At 46.4% G+C, this 19101-nt stretch overlaps 4 protein-coding genes across 7 annotated transcripts in view; 2 read left to right on the forward strand and 2 right to left on the reverse strand.

The window, feature by feature from the left end:
- Positions 1–1081, forward strand: part of INTS8 (integrator complex subunit 8) — a 100907-nt gene extending 99826 nt beyond the window's left edge. The window contains exons 26-27 of the mRNA XM_068127435.2: positions 88–131; positions 234–1081. Of these exons, the coding sequence (XP_067983536.2) occupies positions 88–131; positions 234–350 (161 nt within the window). The 3' untranslated portion in view covers positions 351–1081. The remainder of the gene's footprint in view (positions 1–87; positions 132–233) is intronic.
- LOC144894024 (uncharacterized) lies at positions 1035–11072 on the reverse strand. Of its 2 annotated transcripts, none has more exons than XM_078785545.1 (4): positions 10943–11072; positions 8666–8826; positions 7308–7434; positions 1035–1690 (listed from the first exon to the last, which is right to left on the reverse strand). In XM_078785545.1, the coding sequence occupies exons 2-4, from the start codon at positions 8784–8786 to the stop codon at positions 1399–1401; spliced, it is 540 nt and encodes a 179-aa protein (XP_078641671.1). In that variant the 5' UTR covers positions 8787–8826; positions 10943–11072; the 3' UTR covers positions 1035–1398. The 2 variants fall into 2 exon arrangements, with proteins under 2 accessions (XP_078641671.1, XP_078641670.1); XM_078785544.1 differs by having other exon boundaries at positions 8666–8829; positions 10943–11069.
- Positions 11073–11703: 631 nt separating this feature from the next.
- On the reverse strand, positions 11704–14646 carry LOC137434445 (polyprenol dehydrogenase). The gene is made up of 2 exons (XM_068127437.2): positions 13385–14646; positions 11704–11742 (listed from the first exon to the last, which is right to left on the reverse strand). Exon 1 carries the CDS (start codon positions 14531–14533, stop codon positions 13430–13432), a length of 1104 nt encoding a protein of 367 aa, XP_067983538.1. The 5' UTR covers positions 14534–14646; the 3' UTR covers positions 11704–11742; positions 13385–13429.
- A 2447-nt stretch (positions 14647–17093) lies between these two features.
- NDUFAF6 (NADH:ubiquinone oxidoreductase complex assembly factor 6) overlaps positions 17094–19101 on the forward strand; it is a 61323-nt gene continuing 59315 nt past the window's right edge. Inside the window, exon 1 of one of the 3 annotated variants that reach the window (XM_068127438.2) lies at positions 17094–17403. In XM_068127438.2, coding sequence (XP_067983539.2) covers positions 17243–17403 — 161 coding nt within the window. In that variant the 5' untranslated portion in view covers positions 17094–17242. The remainder of the gene's footprint in view (positions 17404–19101) is intronic. The other 2 variants (XM_078785543.1, XM_068127439.2) reach the window with 2 other exon arrangements.

Consider the following 19101-nt stretch of genomic DNA (forward strand, 5'->3'; position numbering starts at 1 on the left):
TTGAAAACCCGACGGCCTCGGGCACAAGGAGGCCTGGCGTCGTTTATCGCCATGAAGCAAGGAAACTTCCTTGATGTAAAACTGCAGACTTCCACCACAAACGTGGAGACCTGGAGAAAAAGCAGGTGGCGGTGAGTACTTCTGCACGAGCGCTCGTCTCATTTGCTGTAACCCACGGCCTATGATCCCAACGATCTCTCTGTGTCTCTGCGTGCCCACACCCGCCACGACAGATGAACGCCATCGGGCAGATGGAACTCAACGCGAGCAACCCGGAAAGCGTTCTACAGCTTGCGGCACAGAAAAGAAAGAAAGGTTTCATGCGATCCCTACTGCAGTTATATTGTTAAAGTTTCATTTCCTCCACATCTGCAAACTGGCAGTGCAGATTTTTTTTTTAATATACATCTCATTTTGTTGTACAGTGATGTCTGGTGATGGCTTAGTGGTTAGGGTGCCGGCTTGGGATCCTAGGATCCTGGGTTCGAATCCCGGGCTATCGCTGAATTAACGCCAGGGGGGTTGGCTCAGCCTGTCATCCTTCCGAGGTCGGCAAATTGAGTACCAGCTCACTGGTAATTCCCTGTGTGTCGCAAGAGGCGACTAACAGGGTTGGCGGCAGGAAGGGCATCCGGCCGTAAAACATTGCTTCAAAAAGGGGACCACGGTGCCCAAAAAAGGCCAACCCCCGCTCTGTGGGGGAAAATGGCCTCTAAAGGTGGTTCCTTTTGTTGTACAGCGATCTTATATTCTCAATAAAGCCAATCGCTTGGTATATAAACATCGTTCCTTGTAGAAAACAAAAACACCCCGTCAATGTATTTTAGCTCAGGGGATTGAACTTTGGCAAAGTTTTGTGTTCAACAACACCCTGCTTGACCACATCTATTTATTTTGCTTGGACAACACGGAAGTGCTAGATGATGCATTATTGATGGGATGGCGTGCTTGGCGCATCTGCCAGCCCGTGCCGGCTGGACGGGCCACGGGATGCACCGGGAGGGCAGCAGCTTGAGTGAGGCTTGCACACCAAATCATCAGGAGTATGTTTATTAAAAGCTTTCCATCAAGAGCATTCTCACTCTGAATTCAAGGATTTGAGTATAGACCCAGCTTACAGTAACATTGCACTCTTTATTATGAATGATTCTCTGTGTCAGCTGTATATGGAAATGTCCGCTGAAGTTACTTCATGCTTGCAAAAATACAGTTGTCAGTCTCCTAAGGTGTGCAGTTAACTACCCTGATCACCTAAATGGAGGTAGGAATTTTGGATTACTAAATGAACATTGCTTATTAACCTTAAAGCGTTTATTTTTTGCCCTTTTGGTGATGCATGAAAAAGGCAACGCACTCTTTCAACCAATGGTTAACTTGTTGAGGTTGTGTTGTTGGGGCCTAGTGGTTGAAGATGCGTTGGTGAGGTTGCTGGAGGCTGTGGTTGTTCTTACGACGCAACTGGCCTCGCGTGTTCCTTTGGTTATTGCGTTGCAACTTCTCTCGGTCCACCTGGCCCCTCCTCGTCTGGTTGTGTGGATGAAAGGCCGCTGTGATTGCATGGTCGTAGCTTGGAGATCCAGCCAGCAGAAGAGCGTGCAGGCGATCAGCCCCGTGGGATGAGTGTCGCTTTGGTGTTGCTCCACAGGATGGGACGCAGCTTGTCGTGTACGCAGAGCCAGCTTGTGATGGACTGTGGCAAGGAAAATGAGTTGGACTTTCACATACATGTAGAATCACCAACTGTGCAACCACTATATAAAAGTAAAAAAAACAAAAAATAATTTATATATATATACACTACACACCACACACACCAAAATGTGACAAGCGCTCCTCCCGATCCCAATGTTTAGGAAATCCCGCACATGCGGGATATAGACTTCCCTTACAAGAAACTTTGATGCAGGAGGAGGCCATTTTGCCTATCAAGCCTGTGCAATGGTTGCCAACCTATGGTGTTTGTTCCTGCTCTGAACATTTTGTCCTGCGCTTTGGAAATAGGCATGATCTATCGGACTCAAACGTCACAAGAACACCATTGTGTCACAGACAAACGTTATAGCCGTACATTTTGCACGGTTGGTTTGACCGTACATTTTTCTCCCGTCTAAAAAGGAAACAGAAATATGATACTTGCTTCTAAACATCTCGGTTCCAGTAGTGTAACCCTGATGTTAAGCACATGGAATGTTGGTGTGGGAATGTTGGTGTGCAGCGAGTGGTGTGAGGGACACTTGCCATTTTCACGCTGAGATCAAAAAGCAATTCCGGCCTCAGCGTGGGCAGACCAGTGCTAGTATAGGCCCGAATTTTTGTACCCCGTCGCACCGCAGAGCGAAAGGGGGACTATGGTTTTCCCGTGCAGGCGTGCGTGCGTGCGTGCGTAAGCGAAGGACCGCATTCGAATTTGGTGTGTAGGTGCAACCCACGTCAAAATCCAAGATGGCCGCCGCCATGTATTTTTTTTTTTTTTTTTTTTTTGTATACAGAGTCGAGGCTCGTGAAAGAGCTAACATTTATCAAACAAACAAATCAAACAAACAAGCAAACAAAGTATATAAAAAGGGGAGCGGTCGACAAGATGGGGAGAGAAGGGGAGGAAGCACACAAACACAACATTTGAGAGCAGGGACATCGGGAGATGTGTGGGAGGGAGAGGGCTTGGGGGGAGGCAGGATAGGTATAAAACGCAAGGACACCAAGGACTTCCAGGAAAGAAGTTGGTATTTCAAAAAAGTGGATTTGGGGTGAAATTAGCAGGGGTAGAAAAGATCAAGGTTTTGGATTGGGGAAGATAAGAGATGGTGGTGAACAGCTGTTTTAAAGACCTGGAGGGAGGAGTGGGATTGAAGAGAGTGAGGGAGTTTGTTCCAGAGGCAGGAGAAAAGAGGAATGAAGGAGTGAAGGTGAGCAGAGAGTCTTGATTTTGGCAGTGTTACGAATTCCGGGTTTATGGGGGTTACAATTCAGGTCATTTCTTATTAACTAGGGCGTGCCCGTACGTGGGTGCAAAAAAACATGCGTGCAAACAACAACAACAAAAAAAAACTTTGAAACCACGTGGCAGTAACGACCACAGAACCCCCCCCTCTATTTACATGAAATGGTTTGGTCCATTCGCAAAGCCAAAGCGAACGGCTTGCGTTACTTTTACTAATAGCTCGGTAACTACTTCTCCGATTAATATGAAACCTTGAAAAGGCACATCCTCAGGTCCCCAGCAATATACCTGGCAAGTTTCAAGTATATCGGACCCGTGGTTGTCGAGAAACAGCGGTCACAGACAAACAAACACACAGACACACACACAGACACACACACAGACACACACACAGAGATTACTGGAATTATAGATAGATGTATATTCTATTAAAGGTTGTTGTGATTAAAGGGTCAGGAGCCCTTCTGGGAAAAACGAGACCGGAAACAGGATCGTGAAGGAGAAGGAAGGGCGGCCATCTTAAGCTTCGAGAGCTCCGACGCGAGCGGAGGTGATCGTTACCTACTTTGGAACTGAGTTGGAAAAGCCTGTCTGGCGAGAGGAGTTACCTGCGCGGTAGATTGATTGCCGGTTACGTGTCAAGGTGCCGTGTGGTCCTGGAAGGAACCAAGCGCCCGGCGCTGTTCGCCTCGACGCCTACGAGGGCGTGTACGGGTCGCACCTTGGGCCTGGCGTGCGAAAGAGATTGGAAGGAGACGGTTGAGAGTTGAGACTGCAGCTCGAGACCGAGCCGCCGAACGTGAAGGACAAGGGAACCGTGCCTCTGTGAACCGAAGTCCGCGCGTCAGGAGAGCGCCGGATTACTGCGGGACCTGCGAAGTCGGGTATCCTCGCTGAGGTTGTCGAGTATCCTCACTCCCAGCCCCGGATTGGAATCGGACCTAGATTCCCCGATCGCTGGATCGACTCGACGTCACCTGGGAGGCGTGCAGGAATCGGACATTGCTTCCTCGATCGCTGGATCGACTCGACATCACCTGGGAGGCGTGCAGAGACATTGGGGGCAAGGGCCGTGAGTGTTGCCAACACTGTTGTGGGTTAAGGTGGCGCCACCTATATTATAGATAAGGATTGTATGGAAGTGCTGTAAACGCATTGTGATTCCTGTGCGGGATTTGGGAATATATTGGGGTTTGTTCGTAACCCTTGGTGTGGACTCGTTATTGATTGACTTATTTTCACCCAAGGACCATACATCTTTCTGCCGGGGCTCCCCTCGAGGTTGACCCCGTAACAGCAGTTTAACCATAAGAGGGTTGCAGGCAGATCTTGTGCGACCTGTAGGAATATTTGGGGGACAGAGCCTGGAGAGAGCTGGGGGAGCAAGGCCGGAGAGGAGTTGGTAGAAGACAGAAAGACCACCAACCTGCCTGCGGTGAGTAAGTGAAAGGCCCTCGGAGTTAGCTTCATCACGGGAGATTCCCGTGATTCACAGGTGAAACTTTCACTGTGAAAGATTCACTGTGAAAGCACAGGGTCCAAAACACTGCCTTGTGGAACTCCAGCCTGAACAGGAAGAGATGAGAGAAACCCATTCAGGGCCACACGTTGACTACGACTAGAGAGGAAGTCCTCCAGCCATGCGTGGAGATTTCCATGGATACCAAAGGAGGAGAGTTTGGTGAGCAGAGCGGGGTGCCATACCGTATCGAAGGCACGTGATATGTCAAGGGAGACAGCTCTAATTTCCTGTTTGGCATTGAGGACCTCCATCCATTGTTGAGACAGCAGAAGCAGCATGTCCAGAGTAGAGTGACCTGGTCTGAAACCAAATTTATGATCAGAGATCAAGCCATTGGAGAAGAGGAAAGATTTCATATCCGAAGCAATGATGGATTCCATGACTTTGCTGATAATTGGGAGAAGGCTGATTGGTCTGTAGTTGCTAGGATCTGTTTTTGCACCTTTTTTGTGCAAAGCGGTGATGTTGGCTGATTTCCAAGCAGATGGCAGTTGACCTTGAGCAAAAGAGAGGGTGAAGAGAACAGAGAGAGAGAGTGAAAGAGCGGAAGAACAGGATTTTAGGACTCGTGGGCTGATGCCGTCAGGTCCAGTTGCAGAATCAGAGTCGAGGGTCTGAACCTTGTGAGCGGAATATCTTGAAAAATAAGCGAAGTACCAACTTCTAATCTGGTGTGTGGGTGTATCTAGGCATAAGGAAAAACGCTATTGAAAATTGGGTCACCACATCAAAATCCAAGATGGCCGCCACCATATATATGTCTGAACCTTGTGAGCGAAATATCTTGAAAAATAAGCTAAGTACCAACTTCTCATCTGGTGTGTGGGTGTATCTCGGCATAAGGAAGAACGCTATTGAAAATGGGTCGCCACGTCAAAATCCAAGATGGCCGCCGCCATGTATGTCTGAACCTTGTGAGCGAAATATCATATCACAGCATGTTTTCTGCGTCTTCCACTTTGTCAACTCACATCACTTCCCCGACGGGGGACCTAGGCGTAACGCTTGTTATTTTTATCACCATGAGCACTCATCATCCAAAATCTTTATTGTAGCAGTCATTAATCAACTACAACTACTACAACACAGACCCCAATTATTCTACCCGAAACGAAATTTCACAAACCGACTGGCGAGCAGGCATGGCATTCCGACTGAAGGCGGCAGGAACTTGCAATCTGTTCAGAGTGTGGGAGATAACTCATTTACTTTCCATGGACACGGTGGGATCTTTAACACCCACCTACGTAGACACCGTGGGATCTTTAACGCCCGGCAACTGATCCTAGCAGAGAGAACACCCGAAACCTCCATCCGAGGGACGGCACACTTTGTGATGGAATGCCCAGCCTCCGGAGCACCAATCCGACAGTTTATAGTCAGGTCATGAATCAAACCCACACAAGATACTTCTAAGGTAAGTGCGCTTCCTCTACACAGTGCTATCGAACCTATTGCAGTCATTAATGGGTGTGTAAGTTTTGTTGCAGCAATCGAATTGCAATTTGATCGGGGAGGGGGAAGGAGGAATCTGTGTTTATACGAAAGTTGTGGAATAATTTGTTCCACAGCAAAATTAATTGGTTACAAGCGTTACGCCTCGGTCCCCCGTCGGTGAAGTGATGAGTTGACAAAGTGGAAGACGCAAGGCGGCCATCTTGGAGTTTGACGTGGCGACCCAATATTCAATAGCGTTCTTCCTTATGCGTCGATACACCCACACACTGGATTAGAAGTTAGTAGTTCGTTTATTTTTCAAGATATTTCACTCACAAGGTTTAGATATGGTGGCGGCCATCTTGGATTTTGACGTGGCGACCCAATTTTCAATAGCGTTCTTCCTTATGCGTCGATACACCCACACACCGGATTAGAAGTTAGTAATTCGTTTATTTTTCAAGATATTTCGCTCACAAGGTTCAGACATATATATATATATATATATGGTGGCGGCCATCTTGGATTTTGACGTGGCGACCCAATATTCAATGGGGTTCTTCCTTATGCCTAGATACACCCACACACCAGATTAGAAGTTAGTAGTTCGTTTATTTTTCAAGATATTTCGCTCACAAGGTTCAGACATATATATATATATATATATGGTGGCGGCCATCTTGGATTTTGACGTGGCGACCCAATATTCAATAGCGTTCTTCCTTATGCGGAGATACACCCACACACCAGATTAGAAGTTAGTAGTTCGTTTATTTTTCAAGATATTTCGCTGACAAGGTTCAGCCATATATATATATGGTGGCGGCCATCTTGGATTTTGACGTGGCGACCCAATTTTCAATAGGGTTCTTCCTTATGCCAAGTTGCACCCACACACCAAATTAGAATTCGGTCCTTCGCTTACTTTGATAAAGATATTGCAGTGCACGTACGCACGCACGCACGCACGGACGCATACACGGACGGAGGGGAAAACCTTAATCCCCCTTTCGCTCCGAGGTGCGACAATAACTTGATATGGGGAAAAAAAACAGGTTAGCTGTTCATGAGGCCATTTTTGTTGGTTTCGTATGCAGCTTTTGCCTGCTGGTTGCATCATTTTCTGGAATCATGGCTGTGCTGCTGATGCAGTGCCCCTATTACCAGTAAGCTGGTACTCATTTTTCCGACCTCGGAAGGATGACAGTCTGAGTCAACCCACCTGGCGTTAATTCAACGGCACTATAGTGGCTCAAACTCGACCCTAAGATCTTAAGCCAGCCACCTCACCAGTAAAGCCAACACCAGGCTCATCGGCCATCATCGATGCTTCAACTCAGAAAATTGTATGAGGAAATTGATTGAGCTTTACTAAAATTATATTAAAGAACAAAACAAAAACTTCACCTTGCTGAAATGTCCTTGTGGTTCTCTTTGTGCACTGCGTCGTCCCTGGGGGTGCACCCAGACATTTTGGGGTCTTCAATCGGCATGTCTTCAAGAAGGCCGGCTTGTGAGTCTTCAAATGCGGGTTCTGCACAGATGGTGGAGGACTGACTTTAAACATTTTTCTTGCTGCTCGTCACATCCAATCCGACGGACGCACACACAATGATAAATCACCCTGCTTGTGAAACACCGAGATGATAGTTTACAGCTGGGTCTGGACTCTAACCTGAAGGCGTGTGCATACCTGTAGGCTATCCTCCCAGCTTGATGTATCTGTAACCTGCTATTTATTCATACAGAATATCAGTTCGCACGAGTTGCTTAACTGGGTTGACCTGGTATTTATCCTCATCTGAACCGATTGCTCAATGCTTCTGATGTAGTCAGGTTCACGATGTTTTTTCGTTCAAAATTTTTGGAGATTAGCAAAACTATACATTTTTTGAATATTCAGAGCATGAGGAATCCAAAAATTAATGTTTACATTTGCGTAGAGACCTTTGCGAAAATGACCCTCAGGACAGTGATGAAGATCTGTAAAAGCATATGCCTGAACGGTATAGACCTCGTAGATCCTGTGTATAGGACTTATAGTTCAATCTGATACTACCTATAACTTCCTATAACTTCAAAGGACTTGCAACATCATGTATTATGTAATAGTTATATCACAAATATAAAGACAATGGTTTTCAATTACCTTTGTTTGTTGCTTTTCTATAATCCTGAGCACTATTTTGAGGCCTTTATTGGATTCCTTGACCCAGAAAACATAGGATTAGCATATTTAATTAAGTCTCTAGGTTGACTAGAAGCCGAGATCGCGCAAAATATGTATTTTATGGCGGCCATTTTCAAAATCCAAAATGGCGGCCATGCAGGTGTCTGTGCAAATGCCAACATTGATTTTCGGATTCTCCATGCTCTGATGATTCCAGAAATGTACAGGTTTGCTAATCCCAAAATTTTGAAAGAAATTATATTTGTTAACATAGTGAACCTGCTTCAAACCCACATCCGGTGCCCACATACTATATGTATATGTCAAACACCAGTCTTTGTCCGACATGTGGTTTCATGTCCCAGCTCCACCACGAGTCATAGATCAATGCACAACACAGCAAATGAGTAGTCGAGAGTCGAGTTATTTAATTTGTAGTTAGGAAAGGGGCGGGTGGGTGAATGAGGACATATGATACGTATGCTGACTGTCAGTCAACTTAGGTGTTCCCCCACAGGGTGTGCACCATCTGTACACAAGGCGATATAATATTCCAGCTCGGATGGTAGGCGTTGCGTCCGCCCAGGAAACCTACCACAAAATTTCACAACGATCCACCCATCGTGAGCCTCTTCCTGCATCACCATTGCAGGGGCCACGTGCGAGCTTTCATCATCTTGTGCTCCAAACAGCAGATTGGTCAGACACTGAAGCATGGTAATTCCACAGGTGTGCAATCAATGCAGTGAGGAGCATCTGCTGGGGTTTTCAGGGAAAACAGAAGAATAAATAACATGGAATTTTAATGGATTTGTCCATGCCTTGTCCAACAGCCCTCAAAGGCAGTCGGTGCGCTTTGTTGATCTCTTCCCTACATTTGATCGGTGTGAAGTACAGAATTTGACAACAGCCTTACGTAGTGTGAATCGAGCAAGTATGAAAAATACTTCAAGTAAATCTCATTTCCATACTGCCCAATCAGCTGAGAGAAAACCTCAACCCGACTGAATTCGGAGATTTACCGACCAAAGAGAACAGGTGTGGAAGACCGATGCTGATGTCCCGTGCTCTGTTACATAACGTCGGTGCTGCCAAAGCAGTTTCCCAGCGGTAGTTTGGGGCAGGAATTTGGAATTTGTTCATGGTGCTGGCGATAGCTCGCGTACTCTTTACGAAGGACAACGTTGGATCTTCAACGTCCACCAACTAATGCTGGCAGACGGGATGCCCGTTTAATGTCCATCCAAGAGGTGGCACACACCTTGCCTGTGAAACACCAGGATGACAGTTTATAGCTGGGTTGGGATTCGAACCCAGGATAGACAGCTTAGAGGTGAGTGTGCGTACCTCTCGGGTCTAGGCCATCCTGCCAGCTCTGTGGAAGACTGATCCTTAAAAGTCGACATGAGATCATCAACCAAAACTAGAACGGCACTCGGTAGAGTATACCAACGCCAAGCTGAACAGGTTATGTTTTTGTATCCCTGGATTCGGACCTAAACCAAAATCGAATCATTTTGTCTTCGTCACACACCCAACCTGTCCACCAAATTTCGTGTGAATCCGTCCACAACCTTGTGAGATATCCTGCTCACAGACAAACAGACGGAGGTTAAAACAACCTCGATGCTCCATCTACCTTCAGTGGCGTTGGTAAACATGGTGATCCGAGATTTTTTCCCATGGATTTACATCATGAAACAACAGGTCCATTGTAATTGGGAAAAGCAAACGTCACCTCGTGATGGTGAGGACAGACAGGTAGGTTTCAACGTCAGGAGGAGCTTAAGACGTATTTAAACTAGAACGGCACTCAGTAGAGAGCATTCCTCCACCTGGTTGGCGGAGAATCACTCAATGGTGAAGAATCACTTTAAAAATTCCACTAGCTGGATCCGGATCTTCACCAAAATCGAATCGATTCTTCCTTCTCACACACCCAACCTGTCCAACAAGTTTCGTCCAAATCCGTCCACAACTTTTTGAGATATCCCGCTAAGTATCGTTTTTGGCCCTTTCTCCCAATGGTGAAGAATCACTTAAAAATATTAAATAATTCTCATATCCGAATCCATATTCAGATCTTCACCAAAATCGAATCGAATTGTCCTTGTCAGACACCCAACCTGTCCAACAAGCTTCGTCCAAATCCGTCCACAACTTTTTGAGATATCCCGCTAAGTATCGTTTTTGGCCCTTTCTCCCAATGGTGAAGAATCACTTTAAAATATTAAATAATTCTCATATCCGAATCCATATTCAGATCTTCACCAAAATCGAATCGAATTGTCCTTGTCAGACACCCAACCTGTCCAACAAGCTTCGTCCAAATCCGTCCACAACTTTTAGAGATATCCCGCTATGTATCGTTTTTGGCCCTTTCTCCCAATGGTGAAGAATCACTTTAAAATATTAAATAATTCTCATATCCGAATCCATATTCAGATCTTCACCAAAATCGAATCGAATTGTCCTTGTCAGACACCCAACCTGTCCAACAAGCTTCGTCCAAATCCGTCCACAACTTTTAGAGATATCCCGCTATGTATCGTTTTTGGCCCCATCTCCCAATGGTGAAGAATCACTTTAAAATTCTAGTAGCCGAATCCGGATCTTCACCAAAATCTAATCATTTCGTCCTTATCACATACGCTACATCTCTGCCAAATTTCGTCCGAATCCGTCCACAACGCTGAGATATTTTGTTCACAGACAAACAGACAGGGGTGAAAACATAACCTCCATCCACCTTCGGTGGCGGAGGGAACGATGAACATTATGGACATCAAATACATAAAGCGCTCGCGTAGTACGACTACGAGTAAGCGTTCGATTCAATATGTCCTTTCGACTTGCGCTACGTGATCCTTACTTCATTCGACGGAGACTTCACTCGCTTATCCCCGGTGTCCACAACGGCCGTCTCTGTCTGTCTGAGTGAGGCAACTGGGGAGGCGTTTCCTTTCCTTACACGCTTCAGCCTTCAATCCACATACAGTAGGAGGAGCTAACATCTCCGAGGACACCAAGCTCCGCCCCTGGACATCACGTACCGCCCACTCAGAGAAGACACACCCCCTCGATTGTCCACACCATAAGAGGTAGCAACGCGCTTAATCTTATACAGGCCAATCTATTTATTACGTAGGAAAACATGGTGGAATGCCTGATGTCGCTCCGCTCTCGGGCGCCTCTGCTCCTCCTCCTCCCCTGCTTTTCCTTCGTTTGTGAATTTTTATTATTATTTGGAACCCCATGACGTGCTCCAAGGCAGGGTGGCCGAGAGGTGCGCACATTCACCTCCAAGCTGTCTAACCTAAGTTTGAATCCCGAGCAGCTATAAACTGCCATCCTGGTGTTTCGCAGGTTATGGTGATCCATCGGTGTATCCCTAGGATGGTAGTTAAGCTGGGAGTCCTGTCTGCTGGGATTCCTCGGTGGCTGTTCAAGATCCGAAGGTGTCCTTCACCAAGAGTAGGCGAGTTATCGCCGGCATCCTGTACAAATTCCGGCCTGGCTGCGGGTAGGGAGCTTGGTCTGGTTGCGGGTAGGGAGCTTGGTCTGGTTGGTCTTCTCGGGTATTCCTCAACACCAAATGACACTGCATGTTACCCCCAGGTTATGCTTGCTGTGCAGGAGTAAGTTCCTTTGTACGTGAACGGCCATCTTCACCTAGGAAGGACAACCCCCAACAAATGTCATTTGTGTCCGACATGTTGATGTACGCAGTTATTACTTGCAAAATCGAAGATTTTTCAAGTATATTGGTCGTTTGTGGTTGTCTGTCTGTTTGTCACTGGCCGACAGGTCACAATTCTTATCCGATCGTCACGAAACCTCACCAACTTGTCGAGGTCGTCATAACTGCGAAGCCTATCGATTTTGAGGTCAAAGGTAATCTGGAGGTCAAATTTCTAAAATCGCCATCTTAAATCCGATTGACTTGAAAATTGAACAGCATTTGCATATCGAGTCACTAAATACGGAAACCAACTTTTTTTGAGGTCAAAAGGTCAAAGGTCAACTCTAGGTCAAACTTCTAAAATCATTTTTTATCTGAAAAATCGTCACTTTTCACCCTGTTGACCTGAGCTTTGATCAAGATCGTCAATTTTTATCTTGATGAAATGGACAATTTGCGGTATTAATGGAAAACTTTTTTGGGGGGGGGGGGGGGGGGGATTTTGCAAGTATCATGCGCCGCATGATGTCTTCTTGTTTTGTCTGTTTGTTTGTCACCGGTACAATTCTAAACCGATCGTCACGAAACTTCAAGTTGTAGAGGTCGTCACAACCGGGAAGCCTATTGATTGAGTTCAAAGGTCAAAAATCATCTGGAGGTCAAATTTCTAAGATCAACATTTTAAATCCGATTGACTTGAAAATTGAACAGCATTTGTAAATCGTCACTAAATTGGAAAACCAACTATTTTTGAGGTCAAAGGTCAACTCAAGGTCAAACTTCCAAAATCATAAATTTTCATCTGAAAAATCATCAATTTTCATCCGATCGACTTGAAAATATAACAGCATTTGCATCGCGCCTCACTGAATTGGGAAAGCAACTATTTTTGAGGTCAAAGGTCAACTCAAGGTCAAACTTCCAAAATCATAAATTTTCATTTTAAAAATTGTCACTTTTCATCCGATAACCCAAGCTTAGATCGAGATCGTCAATTTTAATCATGATGAAATGGACAATTTGATGGATCAATGGCATCCTTCTGGGGGGTGGATTTTGCAAGTGTCATGCTCTGCAAGACGTCTTCTTGTTTGTACTTTCGGTGTAACAAGGTTAAAAGTCAAATTGGTCTTTGTGTCGTACTTTGCCACTTTTACTCGCCCGTTTTACTAGCCAGTGGTAAATGAGGTTTTGGGAAATCAAATGGTCATCGGTCACGAGGTTCGGCCGCCATATTTGTTTTATCGCAAAAGCCTTACAAACCACTAAAAACACGTCCTGGCGCGGGTCTGCAATCTCTGCTCACTCCAGTTTTATCCGTTTTCGACATGTTTAGCATACTGAAGAAGAAGAAGTCGTCTAAATGCAAGGTGGACTTTGTATTTTCAGGTGTGTTCTAGTTACACAATTTGCGATTATATCGCTCATTCATCCTCCGGTTCATCTCTGTCACATACGGTACCCAACTTTGTACATGGCATTAAGGTTTAATGGAGTACATACAGTACCTTCCGAGACAACCTATTAGTATTACATCAGTTCATGATCATTTGTTGAACCGACAACAAAAGGTGCATCGACCCGTCCATAAGGAACTCATAAGCGAAGTAAACGAGGACCACGTCAAGATACCTCGCACTTGCTTTCTTGGTAAATACAAAATGGACCTTGCTGTTCCTAAAGATCCCAATCCTGATCGTCGTTAGCGTAAGTGAGCCGTCGCGCCATCTCCCACGCACGGTCTTGCAGCTGCTGGTCCAGCGTGACCGGAAACGGTGGCCGGTCTTTCCCGTCCTCAAAGTATGGGACTTCCGGGCCGGGCGAGACTCGGCTCAAGGCGGCAAAGACCGAGTTGGACGCCGCTTGGCGAGCGTTTCGGGGGGTCAGAGGTCGAGCGAGGCGCAGAACAAACCGCAGGAAGAGACTCCCGTGTCGGAACAATGGCGTGACCACCACACCTGGGTCGGCGAGGCGAAGGGAGACGTGCATGCGGCGGCACCACACACGCCGGGCCGTGCTCCGCCAGAACAGCACCAGCGCTAATTTGCTGCGGGCGTACGCTTCGTGGGCCGAGTAACAACCAACAGGTGTTTGAGACAGGTGGGCCACCCGGTGAGTGGCCGAGGCCATGGCCACCAGAGTGCTGGGCCGGTCTGCTCGTCCCGACGAGTGCAGCAACGGAAGCATGAGCCGCACGAGCAGAGCCGCCCCGACGAAGTTCACGTGGAAATGGCGCTCAAGACCGTCCGAGGTGTAGTCCTCGGGGAGCAGCATCACCCCGGCGTTGCTTACCATCACGTGGACAGGTAGCCCCCGGGCCGCCAAGTCAGCCGCGAAACGTCGAACCGAAGCGAAGGACGACAGGTCGAGGAACATGAAGTCCACTTTGTCGTTGAGGGTCTCCTTGGCGATCGTCGCGGCCACGGTCGTGCCCTCCTTCCGGTTATTCGCCGCTACGATGACGTGCGCCCCGAGGCGAGCGAGGATCCTGGCCGTCTCGTATCCGATACCGCTGGTGGCTCCCGTAATCACAGCCACCCGGTCCGCTTGGCGAGGAAACTCCGGGAATGCTAACGGACATTCCGTCCATTGGCGGACCACGGTGATCGTACCGATATAGTATGTCAGGAGCATGTGCCAAAAGGCAAGCATCCAGGTGACCAAAACATCCCGTGCTGCACGTAAATACACCACCATCGTTATTGTTGTTCTTCTTCTTTTTTCAGGTTTTATGGCGCTTTCAGAGCCGCGAGGCTCTATATACGCCACGCACCCTAACATCCAACCAAAACCAAACCAGGAGGTTTACACTAGAAAAACTAGAGCCTCACACTGCTAACCCCGTCTCTTTGATAAACTTTAAAACTGATCTCCAAAACCCAGGATGTTTCAGATCCAGCCAACAAAAGGCTTCCGGCAGACCTGACCACGTGATCCCCATTCAGCGGACAGAAAGCTGAAGACGAGATCTAGCATTATTAATACTAGGGCATGCCCGATTGCCCGTACTATATCTATATCTAAAATTATATCCCCCCCCTCTATTTACATGAAATGGTTTGGTCCAAAGCGAACGGCTTGCGAGTGGTGACAATCCCCCCCCTCTATTTACATGCAATGGTTTGGTCCAAAGCGAACGGCTTCCGGAGTTTGGTAAAGAAATCGCCATCGCGTGCACAAACGCGCAGGAAAGCGAATGAATCGCAAATTCGTTTTTATTAGTTTTAAAACATAGTTTAACGCCAACATAGTTTGCAAACGTGAAATAAATGAATACGCTCTCAAATGTGCCATCCGAGGCAGAGTGTGTCCGCCACGTTCGGCACACGCGATAGTTCGCTGCTCTCTGATTGGTTGAATCGTTTTTTGGACATAGCTCGGTAAGTAATTGTCCGATTAATATGAAACCTTGAAAAGGCACATCCTCGGGTCCCCAGCAATATACCTGGCAAGTTAAAAGTATATCGGACCCGTGGTTGTCGAGAAACAGCGGTCACAGACAAACGTACAAACGTACAGAGATTACTGGAATTATAGATAGATTACTAGGGCATGCCCGTACTATATATAAGCTAGGACGTGCCCGTACGTGGGTGCCCGTTCCTTGCCAAAAAAAAAAAAAAAAAAAAAAATTTGTGTAGGGGTGTGTGTGTGTAAACATCCTAGGGCGTGCCCGTACGTGGGTGCAAAAAAACATGCGTGCAAACAACAACAACAAAAAAAAACTTTTGAAACCACGTGGCAGTAACGACCACAGAACCCCCCCCCCTCTATTTACATGAATGGTTTGGTCCATTCGCAACGACCACAGAACCCCCCCCTCTATTTACATGCAATGGTTTGGTCCATTCGCAACGCCAAAGCGAACGGCGAACGGCTAAACTAAATCGCCATAGCTCGGTAAGTACTTGTCCTATTAATTTCAAACCTTGAAAAGGCACATCCTCGGGTCCCCAGCAATATACCTGGCAAGTTTCAAGTATATCGGACCGGTAGTTGTCGAGAAACAGCGGTCACAGACAAACATACACACATACACACATACACACAGAGATTAATGGAATTATAGATAGATAACGCGGACAAAAATTAAAAACATGGGGTCCAGATCTTCGGGAACCTTACACCGATCGCACCACCCCGAGGGATGGCACCCGATCCTGTGAAGATAAAAATTGAGAAAACAATGTCCAATTCTAAGGCGAGATAAGATAGACTGCTCCCTGCGAGGGAGCCGGGGAGACGACCCCAAGGACGCGATCGATGGATGGATTGGATGCACCTTGTGACACCTCATCCCCTTAGGGGAGGAGTCCCACTGACTTTGCCATATAACATTAATTTTCTGTTTAATTAAATTAGAGAGGTCTGCCTGGCGCTGGCCTAGCGGAACCGGGGTTTCGAAATCCAGATTGAGGACGCGTTTGGCCGCCTGATCACACACTTCGTTGCCTGCAATGCCCACATGGGCCGGGACCCAGCGTAGATCGACGACCGTGCCCCTCCAATGGGCCAAACTTACGAGATGAATTACCTCAAGAACCAATTCGTCCCTACTTCCAGGCTGGAACGACCTAAGCGCTATCAGAGCCGAGAGAGAGTCGGAAAGTATGACCGCGCTGAGGGGATAAAAGTCTACAATCCATTCAAGAGCCAAAACAATTGCATAAAGTTCTGCCGAAAATGTTGTTATTGTTGGTGTTGGTGTTGTTTTAAAAATCCGGTCGCATATTTTATTTATATATATATATATTTTTAGTTATACATTTTATCTTTCTATTCAAGAAGAAGAATTTTAAAAAGCAACCCTCGAAAATAATCTCTGTTCGTCTTTCAAAACAGTAGCTCTCATTCGGACGCGCTGCTTTATACACCGCCTAAGTGCTCATTGGCTGGAATGCTTTAACTTGGAAAACTAGATAAATGTAGTTTTTCGCAATTAGGTGAACAATGTGAATGTAATAAGTATGATTAATATAATTTCTGATGTCATGATTTATATTCCCGGATGAAAACTTGTTTTTTTTAGCTTTAATATTTAAACAAATCACAGACATTAAATGTTGTTTTGTTAAATGTTCTGAGCTTTTGCGAGACTTTCTCGATATATATTTTTAAATCGCTGTGTCGTGAGAGATAAAAAAGACTATTTATTATATTTTTTCGCGCTTCCACTATTGTGCGCCACCGCGATTTCAGTCAACTTGACAGGATAGTTAAATGTGCGATTTTGTGCAAATATAATTTTAAATAATTTAATATTGACCGAACAAGCAATAATATTAAAACGTGTTAAACTTTTTTTTATTATTCATGTTTCTCCCCTCCCTCCCCCTCTCAGATTCGACGCTCGCGACGCTTTTACGCGCGTGTCCGTGACGAATCTGCGTAATGGAAACCGCGGTTATGATGTGCTGTTGGCACACGCGGCTCACGTGAGAGTGTGTTCGCGGGCGTCACGTGTTCTGTCGCCTTTAGAACCATAGAAACATGCTCTCATTGGGACATGTCCGGTGCTGGCCATGTCTGCAGCTTGTCCGCAGCCCGAGGCTCTTGTGGAGATTAGACGGAGGTTCGGCCCGGAGAGCCAATGACATTTCTCAGGATGTGGACATTTCTTCTGCGAGTCGGTACTGCATGGACACCGTGCGGTGAGATTGTCTGCATTTGTCATCTTTTCCATTGTAATACTGTACTGTATGTGTAGTTGAGGTTTATGATGTGCCACGTGGTTGTTGATATGTACTGTACAGTATTACACGACAGCGTAATATGCTTTACTGAAAACGTGTGTATGACCTTGACATCCAAGCTATTGCTATTGGTGGACTTAGACAAAGGTGCACACGATCCTAACTGTGTAATTGAATAGCTTTTCATTACGTACTGCACGCAATTATGTCTTAATTATTGACCCAGCCGGTGTCAAACACTGATCTTCTGAACACCGATGGGAAGGATTTATCTGGGGCTTGTGCATGTGCAGGGTAACTTTGAAATGATAATATTTACTACGAGCCGAAAGCACCCGGCGTTGCCTGGGTTATTTTTGAATGAATTTAGTCCTACTACTATAATTCAGCTTTTACTCGCGGCCGTCGAAGATTGACTACTATAATTCAGCTCAGCTTTTAATTGTGAAATGGGCCCAGCCCGGCCGAAGCAGCCTCGACCGGCCTCGCCACCTAGCCTATAACCTTCCCGGGGCCCGTCCCGACATTTTTAGTTCTTTTTGAATGCATTTACTACTATAATTCAGCTTTTACTCGCGGCCGTAGAAGATTGACTACTATAATTCAGCTCAGCTTTTAATTGTGAAATGGGCCCAGCCTGGCCAAAGTGGCCTCGGCCAGCCTCGCCACCTAGCCTATAACCTTCCCGGGGCCCGTCCCGACATTTTTAGTTCTTTTTGAATGCATTTACTACTATAATTAAGCTTTTACTCGTGGCCGTAGAAGATTGACTACTATAATTCAGCTCAGCTTTTAATTGTGAAATGGGCCCAGCCCGGCCAAAGTGGCCTCGGCCAGCCTCGCCACCTAGCCTATAACCTTCCCGGGGCCCGTCCCGACATTTTTAGTTCTTTTTGAATGCATTTACTACTATAATTCAGCTTTTACTCGTGGCCGTAGAAGATTGACTACTATAATTCAGCTCAGCTTTTAATTGTGAAATGGGCCCAGCCCGGCCGAGGTGGGCCTCGACAGGCCTCGCCATCTAGTCTATAACCTTCCCGGGGCCTGTCCCAACATTTTTTGTTTGAGGTTTCCTCCTATCTTTCACCGTTCAGGAGGTTAGCGTGTGCAGACAAACAAACAAACAAAAAACATCAAAAAACAAACATCTCTTCCTTTTCAGGTTGGAGTTCCCCAAGGCAGTGTTCTGGGCCATGTGCTTTTTCTGGTCTTCATCAATGATCTCTCTGACTCTCTTGAAAATCCTCTCTATCTCTTTGCTGATGACTCTACTCTCTGTTGCTCCATTCCTCATCCCTCAGATCGGCAGTCTGCAGCCTCCTCACTCTCTGCAGACCTGGACAAAATCACAGACTGGGCAAACAAGTGGAACATGTCTTTCAATCCTGACAAATCTCAAACTCTTACGATGTCTCTCCGAAAAGACCGACTGGACAACCCTCCCATCCACTTTCTGAATAATCCTCTCCAAGTAGTTCTGTCACTCAAGCTTTTGGGTCTCACTATCTGCCATGATCTTTCCTGGGAAAACCACATTTCAAATCTGGCCTCCAAAGCCAGTCGCCGACTGGGCATCCTCCGTCGTGCGAAGTCCTTCCTTGGCACACCTGAGCTCCTCACCACATACAAGGCTTTCATCTGCAGCTCAATGGA

This window comes from Myxine glutinosa, chromosome 10 (assembly GCF_964187855.1).
Source record: "Myxine glutinosa chromosome 10, kmMyxGlut1.1, whole genome shotgun sequence".
NCBI lineage: Eukaryota > Metazoa > Chordata > Myxini > Myxiniformes > Myxinidae > Myxine > Myxine glutinosa.